Raw genomic sequence first — 24,400 nt, 5'->3', positions numbered from 1 at the left:
GTTCCGATTAACCAAAGACCGTCGAGACCATTGCTGTCGGTGACGCTGTGAGTGGCTTAGAGGGCCACCGAGACTGGAGATGTTTCCCCGACGAGTGCCGAAGAACCCGAGGCACACTGAAGAATCGATCGACTGCCTCCAAGCCTCCACCGTTCTTATTCTTCTTCTTCTTCTTCAACCGCCGCATGGACCGACTGTCGCCTACGCCGTCGGTGGAGCCGCAACATCAGTCGAAGACGTGGCTACGAGCCGCCAACTGCCATTGTTACCTTGCTGCTGCCGCCGCCGGGGAGCTGGAGCGTGGCTGCCGATTTTGTTCGATCATTGGCCGCTACTGCCACCTTCGTGGGTCTCTGTCGTTCGTTGAATGCCACCATGTGGGTGGCTGCTTTCGGGGATCCGAGCAAAATGCATAGGGGTCGCTACCCTAGTCCGCCGCCGCTAGCCACCGGAGATGGTGGTTGTGAGTGCTTTGGTATGTGTGGTTTATTGCTGCAGTAGAGTGGGTGTTGTGTGGATGTTAGTTAGCCGGAAACTATGAAGATAACCACCATGGCCGCCAGCCATGGTGGCTACCGTCATGCACTGCCGCCGGCCACCATTAGGTGGTTTTGTGTGTATGTTAGTATTAGTGTGAATGTGTGTTATTTTGAGATTTTCCATTGTAAATGTAATAATGTCGAAATAATGAAATGAAATCTCAAACCACCACCGTAGGGTGGTGGCTGCCGCCTCTTGCCACCACCGGCCGCTGTGTCGGGTGGCGGTGTGCTTGTCTTGTGAGTTGACTCGGTTGGGGATGCTAGAAACCCTAATGGGCCTTGTTAGCCTAATGGGCCCAATGAAGCCAAATGGGCTTAGTGAAAACCCTAATGAGTCTAATGGACTTTAATTGACCCAATAAAACCCTAATAGGCTAAATGATATTTTAGTGGGCTTAATAGGCCGAATAAAGCACTAATTGATCTAAAAGCCCAACAAATTAATAAATGGGTTAGTATTGGGTTGGAAACCCTAATTAGGGTTTGGAAAACCCTAATGCCATCAAAACCCTAATTTTGGGGAATTAATCGAGACACGCGGGACTTATTAATTACTTGAGATATTAAATAATAATCATTGGCAAAGATTAATCTAAACGGTATTAGACTTAATGGATTAAAGTCCCTAGAGGATTAAGTCCTTAATTGGTTAAGTAGGAAACCTAACCCTAATTGTCATTTTATGTGAAACCCTAATCTCATTTGGGTTTATTATTGGGCCTCTTTATTGGGCCTTGATGATCAGGTTATTAATGGGCCATCCAAAGTCAAGCAATTAGACTAGAATAATATAATGCGCCTAGGGTAAGGCCCATGTAAGGGGCTTGGGCCCAATTTGGAAAATTAGGACATAGATGGGCCATAGTTTGGGCCTTAATGATTATATGATGTTGGGCCTTAGAATGAGACCATGTATAGGTCTAGGCCCAATTTGGAAAATTGGGCCACATGTTCGGCTTTGATTCCTAATTGACTTTGGGCATATGGATTGGGCCTTGGGCTTAAATAAGCTGTAACGACCAAAAAATTCCAACCAATTTAAACTTTTCAAAAACAACCCGATTTCATTAAATTATTACAAAAAGGTTTTCAATACAATTTATTTAGAGTATTCCAAGAATCACATCACAACATAAACATGAGGAGCGGTACGATCACGCCTTCGCCTTGCCACGGTCTCCTGAAGAACCTGAAAAACATTAAACCACAACTGTATGCCCGAAAGCTTAGTGAGATATCCCCAAAATACCAACCACAAATACCATACACGCATAACATGCCATGTCATATCCGATCACAGAACAGCCATGCACTTCGGGTCTACTGTGTGACTGGTCCGCCACACCGGCCAACAGTCCACCTGGTCCACCCTCCAAGTCTAGCCATATACATCGAGTCTACAGTGTGATTGGTCCGCCCACTCCGGGCCTTCAATCCACCTGGTCCACTCTCTGAGTCTACAATATGACTGGTCCACCCGCACCGGGCCTTCAGACGGCCTGGTCCACTTTCCGAGCCTCGGCACGTCTGGTCCGCCCTCTTGGGGCCTACAGCCTATCCGGAACGCTCGCTGGGCCTTCGGGATAACCGGTTCGCCCTGGGTATCATGGACTACAGCACAAAGCAGGACCCGCCTCAACCCAAATCCAGTCCAAACAACCATGTGCACATAAACATACAATCATATAAGAATTCATAGTCAACAAGCCGATCAAACAGATCACATAGCATATTATCACCCTAACCAGGATACCGACCTAACCGGTCACTAGCATAGCATCACCCTACATATCAGGGAACCGACCTTAACCAGGTCTCTAACATATACCATCCTAGCTACCAGGATGCAAACATATCAAAGCAATAACATAACAACAAATACCCGGATCTCAATCCGATAAAGGTTCGGCCTTGGTGCCTTAGACCCTGTCGATATAGTGAGGATAACTCACCTCGCACTGCCGAAACTCTGAACTGAGGAAGCAGATTCTCGAATCACCGACTCACCGAAAATCCCGAACTAGCCAACATAGCACAAATAAACATTAGCCCAAGCACAATACTCTTCTAAGGGTAAATTGACCATTTTACCCCTAACTCAATCCGACCCAACACTAGGTAAGCACCCAAGCCTCCAAAACAAAGCCCATTATTGGCCCAATTTACTAAATTGGGTCCACCTCAACAAATGGGCCTAAACTCATGATCCATAACAACCAATGGGCCCAAAAGACTCTATCCAATAATGTCCGGTCACGGCCCAAAATACAGCAACACAAATAACGGCCCAAACCTAAGGCCCAAAATGAAAACCCAACAGAGCGAGTACGTTGGGCGTACCCTCCTTGGTACGCTGGGCGTACACGGTGATTCGCAACAGGGGATCGGGGCACTGACTTGCTACGCGGGCGTACTCTCATGTTACGCGGGGCGTAACTTCGCTACTCATTAAGTCGTTATAACTTCTTAATGGCTTAAGCTCTTAAGCCCAAACTTCAGATCCCTAGGCCAAACATGCCTAAGATTCATAAAGTCTCAAACTTTATCACATGGGACGTCCATAAAGCTCTTAATCCATTAAGACCCACATATCTCACACAAGAAACAACCATAGCCCTTGGGATCTCATTTTTCTCACTCAAGACCTCTCTAAAGGTCTGAAAGGACAGATGATCTCGGCCAACTCAAAACAGGCATCAAGATGAGGACTTTTGGGACAAGAAAGATGCTAAAACTTCACAGCACTTAGATCTATACAAAATAAATGGCAAGCTAGAAGCATTATACCTCAAATAAGCTCCAAAGGATGATATCTCTTCAGATCTACAAGCTCCAATCATTCCTTTCCTTCTTTGACAACTTCCCCTTTCTTCTTCTAGCTTCTCTTTTGCCAAAATGAGCTTTCCAAGGCCAAACACACCAAACAATGGAGGGAATACAGGTTTCTAGGGTTTCTGAGGTTAAGGGTGAACTTAAGGAGGCTAGGGTATGAACCAACATGTTCCTTATATAGTGGCTTATGGGTTTTGGCTATAAGAACATCCTATGTGCTCATACAAACCCTAATGTTTGGATCTAGGTTTCTCTATTGTACATGCAAGTTATCCAAGACTATAAACCCTAATTCTAGCATTCAAGTAATCATATTAACATGAGAATAGATTTAAGATATTACCTTGATTGTTATGTAGCAATAACAATCCCAATTCCTCCTTGTATTGACTTTAGAAAGCTTAGAGTCACAAATGTCACTCCTCTAATGGTTCACAAACACCAAGAGCAAGAGGATGAAGAGGAGAGGTAAAGGAGGCTGCCCTAAAACGTGTGAAACCCTAGAAGAAGTCTTGTTTTACGTTTTTGGGTCATAAGGGATGTATATATAGTTAGGCTATTAGGGTTATCTAACAAGGAAACCCTAATTTGGATGCTTAAGCCCTAAGCAACCCATGGATCCCTTTCCTTAAGGCCTTGGACGATTTCTTATGGGTTTCCCCATAGTATTCGTCCACTCCTTAATATAAGGCAATTCATGGCCCAATTTGCAATTATCTTATAATTACAATTCCAGTCCCTTAAGTTGAATTAATCTCTTTTAGTCACAAAACTAATTACCATATAATTATTGACTAATATTAATTAAACAAGATGATTTCTTCTTTAATATATTATTCTCATAATATATTAACAAATCATATTTAATCCTTTCTCTCCATAATTCATCCTATCAAGTTGCTTTGGTGAAGGCAACCCAAAAGGACCATGCACCATCGGGTCAAGTACATACCAAAATAGTTATGGACTTAGACACTAATCTAACAGACTCCCACTTGGATAAGTCTAACAACTATTATGCGTATGACTTCTGATCCTGATCTGCAATCGTAGCTTTCCAAAGCCGCTGTCAACTCTGATCCTATCAGATACGCGTGTCCTTTAGATAAGGGATCATATATTCCTCCATTCTAGATATCTTGAGACATGATTTCTAATCATTCTCTCTGTACTATTTCTCGACTTTCGATTTATGACGACTGACTAATTGAACGAATCAAATTAGCCCTAGCCCGGCCGAGCATTTACGTTTCTCATCACTAAATCATCGAGGGCCCAAAGATATCGCTTTTATCCTACTTTAGATAAAAGGAACGGATAAACTTTGATTCAATGCTCGGTTGCACTTACTCACCGAATCACACACAACAATATGTTTTATAACACCAAGTTACTGGTGCGTTTACATATTATCAATGTGCAACCGATTTGCAAGATACAACTCACACATCTTGGTTTCAAGAATATAAGATATTATCGTCTCACCAATCACTCGTGATACAATTCATGGAGTGATCCAAGTGAGCGTGGGTTTAATCCAATGCTCAAATCACATTCATAAGCACTCATGAACGTTGCAGCAAACATTTGCTTATGTCTAATACTCTTTAGACAATCCACACACCAATTCACGACAGTCTTTATTCATACATACTTCCAACATATGAACGACTGTGGCCCATTCGAATAATTTGACTTTTCTTAACCAATTAAATTATTCAGGAAGTCAAAACATACAAAGTGAAACACAAGAATAATACTAATCCCATATGGCCTCAACCTTGAGTATAAATAAAACTCCTTTTATTTATCACCATATCGATTACTCATTATTTGTCGTTTCGGGTAATCAACTTCTTACTTGGATTACAACACTTGTCCCATTCTCCTAGCATGCACACAATGTTCACCTATGGTTCTTACTTTGTGAAATAGATCAAATTGAACACATTTCCAATCATTCTCATTTCACAACTCCTAATCCTTTTTCATAAGTGTAAGAATATCAAATTCTTGCCACTTATAGAATATGCTAGATTCTGACATTTAATGCAATGATCCTTTTGTAATATCACTGCACTAAAGTCACAATGACTATTCCCAATGAAATTACATATTCCTCTATCGGAGATTGTTACAATACAATTCCTTCGATATGATGTCTCTCACTCAAAGTACATTCCTTTGAACATCCTTTTGCATAAAAGTTTCTAATCTAGACATAGATTTTCAATATTCAATTCCCAATATGGACACGTTTACATATTTTCCATATGACAACTCATTCTTAATAGAATCTTATCTATTCATAATAATGTCGATATGGTCCATCCAATACTATACTTCCAACTACTCACAAGCGACGAATCCTCGGCGAACTATGGATTGTCCTTTGATAGTTGTTTAATTATCTTAGTCAAAACCGATTCTTGTCCTTTTTCCCTCTAAATCCGCTAGACATTTGGAAAATTTTAGAATGGTCAAATATTATAGCATTTGCAATCGATCCTATACCCGAAGCGTATGGGACATGATGCATAATGTCTTACATAAGGATTTGATACTTTATCAATCTTCTGCCATAATATTTTATTTGCTATGTTCTCAAAATTCGAATTGTGAAGAGGAGTGCCGTAATCATAATCAAAATTTAAGAACACACTAAGTATCCTTGACTAAATTTATTAACATTCCACAACCTAAGCCTTTAGATTTGAAATAATGAAGCATAATATTCTCTCCCTTAATTATAGCAAAACAACTTTACAGCTCTTGCGACTTTGCAAAGTATAACTCTTGTTTTCTATAATTAATATTGCCAACTTGCAATACAATCATAACATTTATGCTCCCACTATCATGATGATTATAATAAACATAACACTTATGCTCCCACTAGCTTTGACATGTATTCAGAAACCAGCTTAACTTCTAGAAAAACAATACTTATTGAATTTCTTAAGTTCATGTTTCTAATACCTAGTGCTTTGATAATCTTTTATCAAAATTTCTTTAACTTATACACCTTTGTCTTAGATAGCTCATATGTGTGTCTAAGCAATTCAGACTAATTGCCAAACCTCACAATTCAAATCATGGAAAGGGATACTGTAACCATAATTGAATTCGAGAATACAATTTTCACAATCACTATCTCCTAAAATCTTTCTTAGTGAAAGTATTTCCTCATAGTCATTTTCATGAAGGAGGAAATCTTATGACACTTAGATTTTAAAGGTGTATGTGTTCCTATCCATGTGAATTTGTAAAAACCAAAGTTCACGACAAATTCAAACTCATATGGACTGAACTTTCTTAATCTTAATTTCTTGCCTTATGGTAGCACAGCTGCCCACCATGTCTTCCAAGTAGTTAAGCGGCTCACCTTTTCCTATCAATGTACTTTTCATTGATCAAGGTCCTTGCCTTTTATGCATTCAAATGAGAACTCATAGGGCTCACATGCATAATTAACTCAATTGAAACGGCACAGAAACAATATAGTGTCAACATGATAGGTTGTAAACCTCAACTCGTGTGCTAGTGATGATCAATAAGGTCTATTTTGATTTGTTCTTGAAACCTTTCAAGACCATTAAGACTCCCACTGACTCCTCGACATATAAGATTCTCTTGTCAATAAACATTTCTTGACAAACAAATATTTAAGAGTTAGTGTAGTTTTTTTATCAAAACACTTCATAAATAGGTCCTAGTTGGTCTTTGTCTTATCCAAGACATCACAACTTTCCTCATTTGATGAATGTTATAAACCTTCTTAATACTTGTCACTCATTGTCACAATCTTAACTCTAAGACTTGTTTGGAACGAAGTATGACTGACTTCTTGATTTAACCATTTCTTCAATTCTTGATTCCTCTTCTTAGACATACAATTGTACTAAGACTCACTTAGAGGATCAATTGAGATATGGTTCTTAATCATTAAGACCTATCATAAAGCATAAAAGGTACTCTCCCTTCTTCTTAGAATGGAGAAACTTTTATCTTTCGGCCTACTTGATTCTTCTTATTCGTTCTGCTATTGATTTAAACTTTTTCAATCAATTCAGAATTACACTTAATCTTATAAGTATAATCATATTTACTAAACCTTTAGTAAATCATGATGCATATCTTTGTTACTCTTATGGTGGACTTGATCAACACGCAAGTTTGTGTACTCGATCTCCTAGTTCTTCACTTGACACTTTGTCAATGAATTAGTCTAATTTCTAAATATGAAATTTCTCATTCATCATGCAACCAAGTTTCATGATTCCAAGTTTCTGTCCAATTGAAACTTGGGCGATGAGAAACTCTCCTTATTTGGTAAATTTTCGACATTTCCATAATCAACATAAATAAGAATCATATCCATTCGTTGTAGAAATATGCAAACATCAATTTTCATAACGATTTCATTGCAAGGAAATAAACAAATAAATAAGTCAAACCAAAATTTATTTTATTTATAAAAGCAGCGGAAAACATTTGTCCTTACAATGCAAAATCCATTGAAAACTATGTAGTCAAATATTCCTAACAATTCTATCATAACTATCTAAGCTCAAAATCTAATCTTCACGTCCATGTGATCGAGATCCATTCCTTTTTTATTAGACTCATCTTGCTCTTTCCTCAAGCTTCCTTTCTTTTCACCGATCCTGCAAAACATTCGAATGCAATCTTATCACATCATGTTTTAAGAATCAACGAATAGGAACTTAATGGACTTTGATAGTGGATTTTACCTGAAGCACAGCCATACTCTTTGACTCTCCCATCTTCTGGAATCTTCAGGCTCTTAGGGCAGACTTCTATCCAACGCCCTTTCTCTTGGCAGCAAACACAGGTCGCTTCTCCTAGAACGTCCTCAGAAGCATGGTTGGTTGACTTTCCCAACAAATACGCTCCATTGCTTCGCCAAATCATTTCTGATTCAGCAGCAATGAGCATGTAAGTTAGGTCAATGAGGTTATGGTCATGATCCATCATATCATACTTTCTTTTGAACTCATTATATGAGTCAGGGAGTGACTGCAAAACCCAGTTCACAGCCAACTCATCCGGGAATGACACACCCAGCATTATCAACCTATCAATGTGTGATTTCATTCCTAGAATGTGGGCACACACGGGTTTACCATCGTCATGTTTCAATTCCAATAGGGCTTTAGTGATGTTGAACCTTTCAATTCTTTGATCTTGTGGGTTTGGGAGAACAATTGGAGGAGGAGGAGGAAGTGAAGCATGATTTCTTGTTCCTCGATCGAATCGTGGAATATCATCTTCATGTGGAATGCTTGTTCCACGGGATTTGGGAAGACCATAGTTGTCGAACTTTGACATCTACAAAACGGGAGAAACAAATTCAAGTTAGTTGATTGATTGAGTCCTTAGTAAATCACCCAAATGAGATACTAAGGCTAGGACCCAACACAATATTCTACAACTCGGGAGAGGGATGCCGTAACCCAAATTGCAAAACATTTGAAGGTAAGTGAATGATGATTCACTAATTTCCACCATAAAAAACGAAAAAGAAATTTAAGTTTTAAATCTATGAAAACTCCTAGATCCTATTAGATTCATTGAACATTTCAATGGCATGTTTAAATCTCGATATGCCCCTCTTGTTTGTGACTGGGATGCCGAGGATCACAAAGCGGGTGTGAATAACCATGCAAACTACATGGTGCCCCCACATGTTACAGACACCTATTCGATGTGCCGGTAAACCACACACGCTCCACCGAACTATGACAAACATTGAGTCACCCTTTGCTACCTTTGCTTAGAACCATTTAGTGTGCCGGTAAACCACATACGCTCCATTAACGTCTTCGCAAGGGCACAAAGTGCAATTTCATGGAATTGCATCAATTCACTTTTGCCTAAGTAACTAAGATTGGGAATTTTATGAAAACTTTTAGTTACTTTTATACTTCATTATACTTATAATGGAAGGTTTTTTTCCATCCTACCCGTTCGGCTAACGACCCTCCACTAGTCAAGAGTGCGGTGGGTAAGAGTGGATACCCATTCAATCGCCATTTTATAGTCAATTTCCTAAAACACCCCTTATAGACCAGCTTCGTGAATGAGGCCTACTAACGGTAAGACTGACTTTTACTCATACATATATATAATGTTAGACTTTTAATGTTATATATATATATATATAGTATAGGGTGTATTTTATACTTTTAAAATACTAGGTGGTCTAATTTAAAAATTAAACTTTTAATTTAATTAAATTGTACACCAAGACTTTATGGATTTACTAAATCTCTTTTAATTATGCACCTTAATTAATTAATAAAACCATAAGGGTGTGATTTGAACTTTTTCAAAACAATACTAGGGTTTTAGAATTTAACATTCCGAATTAAACTTTTAATCAACTTTTAAATTCCAAAACTTAAGGGCAAGTTTTGAAACATTTCAAAACATTAGGTTTAGAATTTAAATATACATCAAAATTAAACTATTAATCAAAATTTAAATTCCAAAACTTGAGGGCAAGTTTTGAACCATTTCAAAACATTAGGGTTTCAACTATTTAAATTTCAAAACTAAACTTTTGAGTTCAAATTTAAACTATAAAACCTGAAGGAGAAAATATGAAACTTTTCATAACACAAGGATCAAATAACAAATAATCTTAATTAACATTTAATCACATGATTATCCATATTTGATTTATTTAATGATTTCTTGCAAAAAAATTTACCTATTTAATCAAAATAATTAGTCAATTATCACATAAGGAAACAAATATTTTATTAATTGATAAATATCTTCAATTAGATCAAGAATATAGTCATATATATCATAAAATCGGATTTATATTGATCTAATATGATAATGGCAAATATCTCAAAGATAAACAACAAGAAATCACGATATTCCCTTTTTCTGACGCTAGAACTCGCCGAGTGCCCATATGGACTCGCCGAGTTCATCTGGCAGTTTCACAAAAAATCGAATTTTTTCAACATACAAGGCATCAATACAATAGAAACCAATCAAGGCTCTGATACCACTGATGGGTTTTGGGTATAAGAACATCCTATGTGCTCATACAAACCCTAATGCTTGGATCTAGGTTTCTCTATTGTACATGCAAGTTATCCAAGACTATAAACCCTAATTCTAGCATTCAAGTAATCATATTAACATGAGAATAGATTTAAGATATTACCTTGATTGTTATGTAGCAATAACAATCCCAATTCGTCCTTGTATTGACTTTAGAAAGCTTAGAGTCACAAATGCCACTCCTCTAATGGTTCAGAAACACCAAGAGCAAGTGGATGAAGAGGAGAGGTAAAGGAGGCTGCCCTAAAACGTGTGAAACCCTAGAAGAAGTCTTGTTTTACGTTTTTGGGTCATAAGGGATGTATATATAGTTAGGCTATTAGGGTTATCTAACAAGGAAACCCTAATTTGGATGCTTAAGCCCTAAGCAGCCCATGGATCCCTTTCCTTAAGGCCTTGGACGATTTCTTATGGGTTTCCCCATAGAATTCGTCCACTCCTTAATATAAGGCAATTCATGGCCCAAATTGCAATTATCTAATAATTACAATTCCAATACCTTAAGTTTAATTAATCTCTTTTAGTCACAAAACTAATTACCATATAATTATTGACTAATATTAGTTAAACAATATGATTTCTTCTTTAATATATTATTCTCATAATATATTAACAAATCATATTGAATCCTTTCTCTCCATAATTCATCCTATCAAGTTGCTTTGGTGAAGGCAACCCAAAAGGACCATGCACCATCGGGTCAAGTACATACCAAAATAGTTATGGACTTAGACACTAATCCAACAGTGGCTGACCCTAATTTTAGGGTTTTAGAACTCTGAGAGTACGCTGGGCGTACCTCTAGTACGCTGGGAACAACGCAGCAATCTCATCACGCAGGATCTCATGAATCCTCGCATCCAACTCGCATATGCTCATCTGACCAATAACCTCGGGCGGTACTGATCCGCCCGGAACTCCCTCTCCTACTCCCGATCCTGACCCGGATCCATTTCCAGCATGCCTCGGAATCTCCATACTGAAAAAACACCACAAAATCTCAAATTCTTCCCACTATCCTGGGAACCAACTCTCAATCCAACCCTAGAGGTCATGGTTTCCCTGATATGCGTATGGGTCCTATGCTTTCAGTAGTACGGGCCCATACTACCTTCCACACCTACCGATATTTGTATGAAGTACTACCACAACACCCTAGTGAAAACATGCATAACAAACGCTCAACCCTCACTACTAGAGGAACACTGGAAATGTCCCACAAGGAAACCCTAGGCTAACAGGCATCAAAATCAGGAAACATTATCATGAAATACTGAAGATCCCTAGCCTAGAACTAGCATGCTGTTCTATCAAAGCTCAAAAACAAATATCATGTATGGTATTTTGGGGTTACTTATTGGCTCCGGCTGATCGTACCTCCGCGTCCTCCTTTACTCATTTTGAAAACCATTTTAAATTCTCTTTTGAAAACTCTCCTCGATTTTAGACTGGAGTCACACGAGTGTTCCTCCAATTCAACCAAACCAAGGTTCTGATACCAACTTGTAACGACCGAAAAATTCCAACCAATTTAAACTTTTCAAAAACAACCCGATTTCATTAAATTATTACAAAAAGGTTTTCAATACAATTTCTTTAGAGTATTCCCAGAATCACTTCACAACATAAACATGAGGAGTGGTACGATCACGCCTTCGTCTTGCCACGGTCTCCTGAAGAACCTGAAAACATTAAACCACAACTGTAAGCCCGAAAGCTTAGTGAGATATCCCCAAAATACCAACCACAGATACCATACACACATAACATGCCATATCATATCCGATCACAGAACAACCATGCACTTCGGGTCTACTGTGTGACTGGTCCGCCGCACCGACCAACAGTCCACCTGGTCCACCCTCCGAGTCTAGCCATATACATCGACTCTACAGTGTGATTGGTTCGCCCACTCCGGGCCTTCAATCCACCTGATCCACTCTCTGAGTCTACAGTATGACTGGTCCACCCGCACCGGGCCTTCAGTCGGCCTGGTCCGCTCTCCGAGCCTCAGCACGTCTGGTCCGCCCTCTTGGGGCCTACAGTCTATCCGGACCGCTCGCTCGGCCTTCGGGACAACCGGTCCGCCCTGGGTATCTTGGCTTACAACACAAAGTAGGACCCGCCTCAACTCAACTCCAGTCCAAACAACCATGTGCACATAAACATACAATCATATAAGAATTCATAGTCAACAAGCCGATCAAACAGATCACATAACATATCATCACCCTAACCAGGATACCGACCTAACCGGTCACTAGCATAGCATCACCCTACATATCAGGGAGCCGACCTTAACCAGGTCTCTAACATATACCATCCTAGCTACCAGGATGAAAACATATCAAAGCAATAACATAACAACAAATACCCGGATCTCAATCCGATAAAGGGCCGACCTTGGTGCCTTAGACACTGTCGATATAGTGAGGATAACTCACCTCGCACTGCCGAAACTCTGAACTGAGGAAGCAGATTCTCGAATCACCGACTCACCGAAAATCCCGAACTAGCCAACATAGCACAAATAAACATTAGGCCAAGCACAATACTCTTCTAAGGGTAAATTGACCATTTTACCCCTAACTCAATCCGACCCAACACTAGGTAAGCTCCCAAGCCCACCAATGGCCCAAAGTCCATAAGTCCAAAATAAAGCCCATTATTGGCCCAATTTACTAAATTGGGCCAACCTCAACAAATGGGCCTAAACTGATGATCCATAATAACCAATGGGCCTAAAAGATTCTATCCAATAATGTCCAGTCACGGCCCAAAATCCAGCAACTCAAATAACAGCCCAAACCCTAAGGCCCAAAATGAAAACCCAACAGAGCGAGTACGCTGGGCGTACCCTCCTTGGTACGATGGGCGTACACGCTGATTCGCAACAGGGGATCGGGGCACTGACTCGCTACGCGGGGCGTACTCACATGTTACGTGGGGCGTAACTTCGCTACTCATTAAGTCCTTATAACTTCTTAATGGCTTAAGCTCTTAAGCCCAAACTTCATATCCTTAGGCCAAACATGCCTAAGATTCATAAAGTCTCAAACTTTATCACTTGGGACGTCCATAAAGCTCTTAATCCAAGGTCTTAATCCATTAAGACCCACATATCTCACACAAGAAACAACCACAGCCCTTGGGACCTCATTTTTCTCACTCAAGACCTCTCCAAAGGTCTGAAAGGACAGATGATCTCGGCTAACTCAAAACATGCATCAAGATGAGCACTTTTAGGACAAGAAAGATGCTAAAACTTCACAACACTTAGATCTATGCAAAATAAATGGCAAGCAAGAAGCTTTATACCTCAAATAAGCTCCAAAGGATGATATATCTTCAGATCTACAAGCTTCAATCGTTCCTTTCCTTCTTTGACAACTTCCCTTTTCTTCTTCTAGTTTCTCTTTTGCCAAAATGAGCTTTCGAAGGCCAAACACACCCAACAATGGAGGGAATACGGGTTTCTAGGGTTTCTGAGGTTAAGGGTGAGCTTAAGGAGGCTAGGGTATGAACCAACATGTTCCTTATATAGTGCCTGACCCTAATTTTTGGGTTTTAGAACTCTGAGAGTACGATGGGCGTACCTCTAGTACGCTGGGCGTACTCAGCCTTGCACCCGCGTCCACTCACCCAATTACGCTGGGCGCAATCCCAGCTTACGCTGGGCGTACTTGGCGAGTCCCCAAATTTCATACTTGTCCCTCATTTTCCACTTTTCCCACAAGATGACCAAAATATCATTTCTCTTAAATCCCGGGGACTCACAGTTAGGTACTCTTAGGAACGGGGCGTTACATAAGCCACGCTTGGGGTAATGTAGTAATTATCCAAAGAATGTACTTGTGGTTATGTAATGGGACCCAATTATTAATTGGGTGTTATTTTGGTGTTGATAGTTCGGGAATCTGTCAGCCAGCAGCTGGGGTTGAGTCTGCGGGACTTCAGCAGTGTGGGATTGTGTCTACGAGACTTCAGCAGTGTGTGGTGAGTTACCTTCCAGTGGTGGTGGGTCTACGGCCACAATGTCGGCCCACCAGTAGGAGTTGTTGTTAGATGATTGTCTTTGTGATAATTGTCTATGTTTGCTACTACCTGTTATGTTTATGTGCTAGCATGATATGATGTTATGTGATAGTGGTAGTAGGGGGTGAAATAGTCCCCAGTTACCGATCGATAGGGCCGAAGGGGTAGATTAGTACACAACTATGCTAGACAAATTATGATATGTGATATGATATTATCTGGTAGTAGTAGGGGGTGAAATAGTCCCCACTTACCGGTCAACAGGACCGAAGGGGTAGGCCAACACCCAGATTTGCTAGGTAGTATATGACTTATGTTTTTATGCTATGCTTTAAGTGGTAGTGTTAGGGGTGAAATAGTCCCCGGTTAGCGGTTGAAAGATATCGAAGGGGAGGCCAGCACCCATGTATGCTAGGCAGTATCCGGTCGAGAGGACCGAAGGGGACGCTAGCACCCAGATATGCTAGGCAGTATCCGGTCGAGAGGACCGAAGGGGTAGGTCGGGCACCCAGATATGCCTGACAGTATATGTATGTTATATGACCGTATGGTATGTGGTATGATGAGGGAACTCACTAAGCTTTGTGCTTACGGTTTACAATTTTGGTTACAGGTACTCGCTTTCAAAGGAATGGAGCCGGCTTGATCGCAACGCATCACTGTATGTTTTCCGCACATGAGATCTTTGGGATTACACTCTGATATGGTTTTATGATAATGTGTTTTGGCTATTGACACTTTGGTTTTGACATGAGATATTAATATGAATGTGTTTTTACACCAATGGTTTTATATAATAATGTATTTAAAAAAAAATTTGGCATGTATTTTGGGATGTTACATCTAGGGCGTAGGATGTGTATGCATGTATTTTCTGTTTTCATGAATGAGTAATACACAGAAAATTGTCCTATCTTCAGATTGCATGTTCCTTCTTTTACTGTGAGTATTAGTGCATGTTTGATCTTATTCCTTCTTTTATTGTGAGTATTAGTGCATGTTTGATCTTGTGTAGAGAATGTTCAAACAGTTCTCTTCCTCTACAAGGAGCTCCGTCTCATTCAAATTATAAAGTTAATTTTCGGTTTTCTACTATGTTTGATTGAACTTCTGCTCTGCCTCCACCATCGTTTAAAAGCTCCATGGATTTACAGTAAAAATTAGATTTGTAGATATACAAACATCACTCTTTCAGGTTTGCCAGAGAAGATGATAGGGTGACATTAAACTAAAAGTAGGGACGATGAAGGTGAATTGAAGGATCTTAGCAGATCTAAGTAGACATGCAAAAGATATGGAGAGAGAAATGGTGATAGAGTATAGATGGCGATGATGGAGGTCCAATAATGGCGGGAAATGATTGAAATACGACAATCAAATTTTGAAAACTAATTTCATATGTGTGTGTTCATACCATTGTTGGATCTCCTTGTATGTACATGGAGGAGATGGACAAAAATAAATGTGCTCTGGTTACCTTGTGGTGATGTTGACTGATGGTAGTAGGAGATAAAGTAGCGGCGACGACTTAAGCTAAGAAGATTTTATCTGGTAGTGGGCGGAGGTGATGACCCGACAACCGGTGGGATTTTGTTTCTGAGAGAGATACACAAATAGAGAGGGGGAGGGTGTGACGGTGAGTGGAATTTTATTTTCCTTTTTTTATAATATAAATTTCTTAAAAGAATAACAAAAAAATAAAAATAAAATAACAACTCTTTAAAGGCAATTTGGTCATTTTAAGTTGGATACGGACTAAAAAGACAAAAAATATATGCAAATTTAAGGGACTAATTCGTGATCAATTACATATAGTTGTATAGAACACTTAGCTGGAATTATTTCAAAATCAGATTTTTCTTAAAAATCCTATCTTTCCTTTCTCCTGTGATATATTTTCTTTCATTCTTCTATTATTGTCGTTTATTTTCTTGTCAAATCCTTATATACCTTCTGCAAAGACTAGTTCAAAATAGCACTTCTTAACCCACTTAATTTTCATTCTTCCACATACGTGCGACAATTCCAAAAAACATTCATATCTTTTATTTTGAAATGCAATCTTTGGTTCATAGAATCCACCGTAAAATACTAGAGGATGTAAGGTACACATGCAGGTTAATGATACAAACTACTTCCAACAACCAAATTAATGAAAAATACAAATAAATTATTAATAAAATTACCACAAAATCTACATACAACTTCAAACATCTTTTAAACAAGATAATTTATTTCAATATCGTAATAAATTAGCGACCGGTGAGTTCAGTCAATGATGCGACAGCGTTTGATGTGCTTGAAGCAACATATGAGGGATCATCAACATGAACGTTTAAATATGAAACATTGAAAGGCAATCTATTTGGTGGCTTGTGGTCTCCTGATCGATCATTTAAAAGCATTAAAACTTCAGACATTTTTGGCCTCTCGGAAACTACTGACTGAGTGCACATCAATGCTATTTCTATGATTTTCATCACATCACGTTCTGTGCACTCACTTCGGTCAACTGCTTCGTCAATAAGGTTTAAGGGCACTTGATTCTCGTACACGCTCCAAGCCTACATATACATCAAAGAATATCGTAAATCAAAAAAAAAAATGGATTTAATGATTATATATATTACTTATTGCTATTTTTGTTTGAACATACATATTCAAGAAGGTATTGGTCTGGATGCGACAAGTCCAACACATCAGTACACTTCTTGCCGCTGATAATTTCAAGTACGACGATACCAAAACTGTAGGTGTCAGATTTCTCAGACACCTGTCCATGAATAGCATATTCTGGTGCTGTATAGCCACTGCAGATAGAGAACTAGTTACTACTAATTTACGTGAGAAATGAAAAGCAACTTCAAGATATATGAGTACGTTTTAATAAGATATCTTAATGTTTTGCGTGTTCATAATTACTTTGTTGTTGACTAATATTATATATACTATAAATTGACGTACAATGTTCCGGCTACTCTAGTGCTAATATGGGTTTGTTCCTCGGGTAAAAGCCTTGCAAGTCCAAAATCTGCAATTTTTGGTTGAAAATCTTTATCAAGTAAAATGTTGCGTGGATTTATATCCCTATGGATAATTGTCACATGGTATTGTTCATGTAGATAAGCAAGACCCTTTGCTGTGCCACAAATAACCTCATAACGTTGTTTCCAGTTAAGAATCCCCTTTCTTTCACCTAAGTATTCAAAATCAATAAAACATATAAGTTCTACTCGTAAAACATGATAATATTATAATTTCTAAGATTATAATTTGATTGCATGAAATAAAATCTAACCATATAAGAACTTTTCAAGGCTTCCATTTTCCATGTACTCAAGGACTAGAAGCAACTCTGGTCCCTCACTACAACACCCAAGAAGGCGTATCAGGTTTCGATGATGGACATTACTAAGTACTCGAACTTCACTCTGAAATTCCGCATTTGCACTACTAACGAGTAGTTTTTTCACTGCAATTGTATTTCCAGTCTTTACCTCACCCTATTGAATGTATGGCAAAATTAGTCGAATGGAAGATCAAAAAGAATGTTAAGTCCCCTACTTAAATAACATAGCCTAAAATCAATTGACAAGAATAAAAGTACTAAACCTACAGAAACTAACCTTGTATACTTCTCCAAATCCTCCTTCTCCAAGTTTGTAATCATCGGAGAAGTTCTTTGTTGCCTTCTTTAAATCACGGTAACGATACTTCAATGGATCTTGTAGTCTATCACTTTGCCCATATAAGTAACCTGGTACGTTGAAAATCATATGATATATAATTGTGAATTTCACACTCATATTAATTCTATTTAAATCGTCTATGTATTGTGCAGACCTAAAAAGCCCAAATACATTTACAAAAGTTCGTAAAGTAAGGAAATGAAGCTTGCCCTTTAATAATTAATAATATATCTGCGGTTCATCGTATTACTTTGGTCCCACAAAAGCAAAATTATATACGCCTGATTATTTGAATTATTTTCAATATGTATAAATATGGACTAAAAGATAGTTGATCCGTGCTAACCTTTTTTTGTGTTTTTCTTTTTCAATCGACGACACCAGATAATTATGGCCAGAAAAACGACGCTCAGTAAGCCTACGCTGCCAAGAACTCCGCCAATAATAACTCCCTTATGGCTCGAATCTTACATTTAAATATGTTAGCACCTCCTATAACGCTAGAGATTTATTTAGTAGATAATTATAAGAGGTTTTACCTTGCACAAGAAAGGGTTCAATGATCGTTGTTTTATTCTTGCTGAAAAAGGGTGTGGACGAGTATCTCATAAAACACCCTGTATCTAGTGCCCTTCCATCAACGAAAGGTAAACAATTCATTATGTTGGAATATGCCATCTGTAGGCATTCCTTGCAACCGTTGGGTGCTAATGTTGGTGCACATTGTGCTATAGCGTAGACACTTTTATTGCTACGAGCAATATTACTAGAGGAGGCTGCAAACAGATCCTTGATTCTAGGCGTGGCTATTGTGAGATTTAATAACAATCCGTCCAATGCTGTTTGGAAACGTTTTGGCCTAATTGCAGTGCGGTTTCCACATAAGCCAACATTTCCTGGTTGTGTTGACTCATCGTAGAAACGTCTAGTATCGTACCTGTATACGGAAAAGTAGAAAAGCATATATTTAGGAGCGCTTTTTAAACATAAAAGTGGTTTTGAGAAAAGTCGTTAGTCTTCACGAACAGGACTCGGTTTCAGTCGGCAAAAACTGACGTGGGCGATCGGTGAACACCGGGCCACATACTCGGCATGCCGAGTTCGGTGTGGCATCTTGGTGGAGAGAGAGATTTAATTTTTTTTTGAATTTTTGACAGTTTTTAAAATTTTTTGACCTATTTTTTTTCAAAAAGATTTCAAATTTGACCCTTTTTTAAACCCATATAAATACCACTAACTACCACATTTCATACCACATTATCTTCTTCAAATTTTAACTCAAAAACTCTTATTTTTGTGAAAAATGGCTTCCTCTTCTAACCATAGGAACTTCAAAAAAATACCAAAAAAACTAACAAAAAAAAAACACCCGAAATTAACACAAACTCAATCTCACTTTGATCACACACTTTTATCCAAAGTCAAAGCGATCGACCTATTTATTCATCTCCTAATTTCCACTCTGGTGGTGCTTACTACCCATATCATGTCAAAAACCAACTACAATTCTCAAACCAACCATATTTCCACTTCCAACTATAATTCCAAAACCGACCACAATTTCAAAACCAACCTGAAATGAACCTCTAATATCAAATCCAATGACAAATGGAAAATTTTTTCAACACATTTGACCATCTCCCTTACTGGCCAATCTAAACCCAAACCTAATTCCAAACTCAAACACAACCTGAAGTCATACCTGAAACGGGTTCGGAGTCGAAAGCGGCTCGACCATAACCCACGAAAAGAGGAAAGGCAGCTCTACAGAAATGGACCACAGAGGAAGAAACGACGTTGGCTCATGTTTGGGTAGATGTTTCTGATGATTTGACGGTCGGAAAAACACAAGACTCGACCACTTTTTTTCTAAAAATTTACTAGGCGTTTAGTTGCATAAATGAATTGTGAAGACAATAGGAAAAAGGAAAATTTTTTCTTGAAGTCGAAAAACGTCAACAAAGTTGTGCCGATGTTTAATATTGTAGTGTTTAAACTATGAAACGACAATCACAACGTGGTGTAAACGCTGAATCAATTTTGCAAAAAGCTTTACCATTTTTCCGGAATAAACAACGGACATGTTTCAAATTTATTCATGTGTAGATTATCGTCAAGCTGTAAAAAGAGTGGCAATATATCGAAAGTTCAGAAATGTTCATGGATGGTTCTTCTAGAAGAACAAAAACTTTCGAAACAACTTATAGTCAACCCTCCGATGCGTATGTCAGAATTAACTTCAGTAAAGATGAGACTTTTAAGGTTACAAGAATCACTCGTCCTATGGGGAAGAGAGCAAATGAAGTGAAGGGAAAAGCGATGAAAAGTGGTTCGGGTGACACCCATCTAACAACCAAAAATTGATAGCTTGAAGTTAATGTTGGAGCAATATTTTAAGGTCCACATGAGAAAGAAAAAAATCGTGTCATGACGATCTTAACAAGAAACACTACCAATCTTACCGGATACGGAAAATAAATTGTGTTAAAAGCGAAAAAAAAGAGACTACAAAATAAATATAATATCTAGGTTTTGTTATTTAAATTTATATGTTTTGTGTTTTAAATTCTAGGTTTAGTAATTAAATTTAAATTGTATGTTGTATTTTTTTGGTGTTGTACTTTTATTTTGTAGTTTAATGAAATTTTAGATTTTATAAAAAATAACTTGTTTGAAATTTTAATTTCTAATATTAATTAATTTAATAAAAAAAAATAAGAGTGTCAATAAAGCACTGTAAATGGCAAAAATATGAAACAGTGTGTCAAATCCTAGGTGTGGACTATATAGACCGTGATAAGTTTGACATTACTCCTTCTAGTCTTATAGATTATAAATTTTTGCAAAATGAGACTTTAAAAAATGTTTGGGTTAACTTTTATAATAAAAAAACAAAAAAATCAACAAATTTGTTTTAAAAAATGTTTGGTTTAGTTTTTCTTGGTAAAATGACTAAAAGTCACCAAAAAGCCAAAAAGCACGATTTGTTCATTTTTTATAAGTCTTTCTTTTTCTATAGCCAAAAAGTGATTTCAAAAGACTTTTTGAGCAATCTAAATATCTTTTTAATTTAATTGTTTTGTAAAAAATTAATAAGCTAGTAAGTCAATTTGAGAAGTATTTCCAAACACCGAATAAGATCATCAACCAATTTGAGAAGCACTCCCAAACACCGACTAAAAAAAATTAATAAGCTAATAAGTCAATACAATAAATAGTGTTTCATTTCTAACTTTATTTTATTTTTTTCCTAATTTTTTAACCCTAGTATATATATATATATATATATATATATATATATATATATATATAGAGAGAGAGAGAGAGAGAGAGAGAAAGAGAGTTAGGTTCAAATGTTTTCACTATCTATTGTGTGTATGTATGATTGATTCTGGACCAATCATTTTAGTTATTTTAAGAAAATAATTAATGCATATTAAATGCTGAAGATGTAATTAATAGTCATTATATCTTCAACATGTAATATGCATTAATTACTTTGTTAAAATAACTAAAATGATTGGTCCAGAATTAATCATACATGCACATAATAGATAATGAAAACAAAATAACCTAACCCTATATATATATATATATATATATATATATATATATATATATATATATATATATATATATATATATATATATATATATATATATATAGTATTAGTATATTTCATTCTATCAACATACACAGATTATCATACATATTTTTCCTACTAATTTAGTTTTAATAAACATATAATCTATATTTTTTTTCACTACAATAATATTAAATAAATATTTATTACACACTTATAAATAAATAATATACATACATTTATAGAAATATTACACATGTACACTTTAAATAAATATTATACATATGTTTAATATCATATGTTATCGTTTGTAATATATATTTTAATTATATGTTTTGGTAAATACATTATTTTGTTTTTTCAATATGTATTTAAATTTGTTATAAATTTGAAAAAAAATCAAATTTTATATTTATAATTAATTAATATAATTTAATAAAAATGGATTGGAGTTGCTCTATAGTCTTCCTTATGCATTTTTAAAATAAATATCCATCATTCTCATTGGGTTGAAACTTTTTTTTACCTAGTTTGTGCAACCAAATATTGATTTGGATTCGCCAAGGAACTCCATCTTTTTACAAACTCAACTTTTATGGATCTATTATATTATTTGATCCTTGTGTCAACTTACGGTCAATGATTTGCTCTTGGATTTGGTTAGCCGTGAGGGGTGAAACTCCACTTATTATTATTATTATTATTATTATTATTATTATTATTATTATTATTATTATTTTAATATCTACTTTTTGCAACCAATTGTTGATTGGGATTCATTATTAAACTCTATTTTTCAAATTATCATTTTTACACATTTTATAATAATTTGGTTTATATGTCTGATGACTAGTGGTGAATGCGGTTCGTTGCGGTTATTAGCTAAAACTTCACCATTAATACTTTTTGTGTTGCGGTTATTAATCGCATCAATTTGGTGTCGTTATTTTGTGTGGTTTTTAACCACAGTTAAGAGCTTAAACGGTTTTAATAGTTCAAATATATTATTTGTAATAATATAAAAAACCTTAAGATATAAGAAAATTAACTTAAATCACAAACAACTAATATCTTAAAAACATAAAACCAATAGTTAATAATAATAAATATCTTAAAATTGTCTAATTTCACAATTTTTTAAAGTTAAACATAAAATACTTTTGTGTTCTACTATTTATCTATTTTTTCATCCATGAAACCTGTCTTATTTTTAATATTTAATATGTTAATAATTAATAAAAAAAATTGTATATAATATATACGGTGCGGTCCAGTTTTTTTTGCGGTTTTTGAAAACCAATAACCGCACCGCACCGCATGTTTGCGGATTTTGGAAAAAAAAACTCACTATCAGTTTTTATTGCGGTTGCGGTTAATCGATTGCGGTTTATGCGGTTTTTACGGTTAATTTTTGTTGGGATACGGTTTTTGCTCACCCCTACTGATCACATATGTTTTGCTCTTTTGGGTTTAGTTGGAGATGACGTGAAACCCCACATTTTTGTATCTAATTTATGCAACCAATGGTTATTGATTGCATTCATTAACAAACTCTCTTTCTTTCTTTTTTTTTTTTTTTTTACGAAGTAATTTTTACATCTTTTATATTATTTGATTTTGTGTGTGGCTTCTATCGATGATTTGTGTTTCGATTTAGTTTGACACGAGGGGTGAAACTCAACTTTTTGTATATAGTTTTTGGACCAATTATCAATTTTGATTCATCAACAAACTTATTAATATTTTTTCATATTTTATATTATTTGGTTTTGATCAACGATTTCGTTTCGGATTTGGTTAGAGGTGACCGGTGAGGAGTGAAACTCCACTTTTTGTGTCTAGTTTTTCCAAACAATTGTTGATTAATTGATTAATCAAGGAACTGCAATTTTTTTTTTCAAACTAAACTTTCATCTTTTATCATCTATAAACTAACCTCGTACCAACCCCACTACACGATACAATTGTAAAATTAAGGAAAGCAGGGATGCAAACTACTAACCTGAGAAAGCAGCCATCCAGAACAGCTCGGGCACCAGTCGCAGCTGCACAAGAACGTGCATTTGAAGTGGCCACATCATAACAATCAAGGCAGTCAGCCGTTGACATATAAAGTCTGCATTGTGCCATCATGTAGACGGGTTCCCTGTTGCGAGACTGCTCAGCAGTTGCAAAGTAGGTGTTGTTGTCGGATAATTGTCTTCTGACCTCCCTAAAGGTCTCATTAAGATTGGTGAAGAAACTCCTCGAGTTCAGTAAGCTGCATGATCTAAGTAGTAGGTTAGTTTGTGGTTGTGATGTCACAAGGGTTGTGAAAAATATTATAAACAGATAGGAGAACGCCACGGCTTGCCACCCAAAGAACCACCCTTTTGTCATCGCAACTCTGCTTTTTTCTTGGGTTTTATGTTTATTTTTTTCTCTTATGCAAGGTATTAAACCTGAGAGAACATAAGTGGCTATTTATATTGTTAAAGTTTGTTGGAATATGCCCACGTTGATTATTTATATAGTTGAAGTTTATTAGAATCTATCCATGTTCAATTTATATATATCATATACCATCCATGTTGAAGTTTATTAGAATATAGTTTATTAGAATATACTACAAATT

At 36.8% G+C, this 24,400-nt stretch overlaps 1 protein-coding gene across 1 annotated transcript; it reads right to left on the bottom strand.

Moving 5' to 3' along the window:
• Nucleotides 1-16,662: 16,662 nt before the first annotated feature.
• On the bottom strand, nt 16,663-24,200 carry LOC145094584 (cysteine-rich receptor-like protein kinase 2). Its single transcript, XM_079032726.1, has 8 exons — nt 23,789-24,200; nt 18,742-19,139; nt 18,549-18,668; nt 18,140-18,270; nt 17,812-18,016; nt 17,478-17,709; nt 17,170-17,323; nt 16,663-17,077 (listed from the first exon to the last, which is right to left on the bottom strand). Exons 1-8 carry the CDS (start codon nt 24,163-24,165, stop codon nt 16,766-16,768), a joined length of 1,929 nt encoding a protein of 642 aa, XP_078888852.1. The 5' UTR covers nt 24,166-24,200; the 3' UTR covers nt 16,663-16,765.
• Between the last annotated feature and the right edge of the window lie 200 nt (nt 24,201-24,400).

The sequence above is a fragment of the Lactuca serriola genome, chromosome 3, assembly GCF_051521515.1.
Source record: "Lactuca serriola cultivar US96UC23 chromosome 3, Lser_US96UC23_V15, whole genome shotgun sequence".
Classification (NCBI taxonomy): domain Eukaryota; kingdom Viridiplantae; phylum Streptophyta; class Magnoliopsida; order Asterales; family Asteraceae; genus Lactuca; species Lactuca serriola.
Note: the sequence above shows the minus strand (reverse complement) of the source record. Positions and strands in the feature narration are given on the sequence as shown.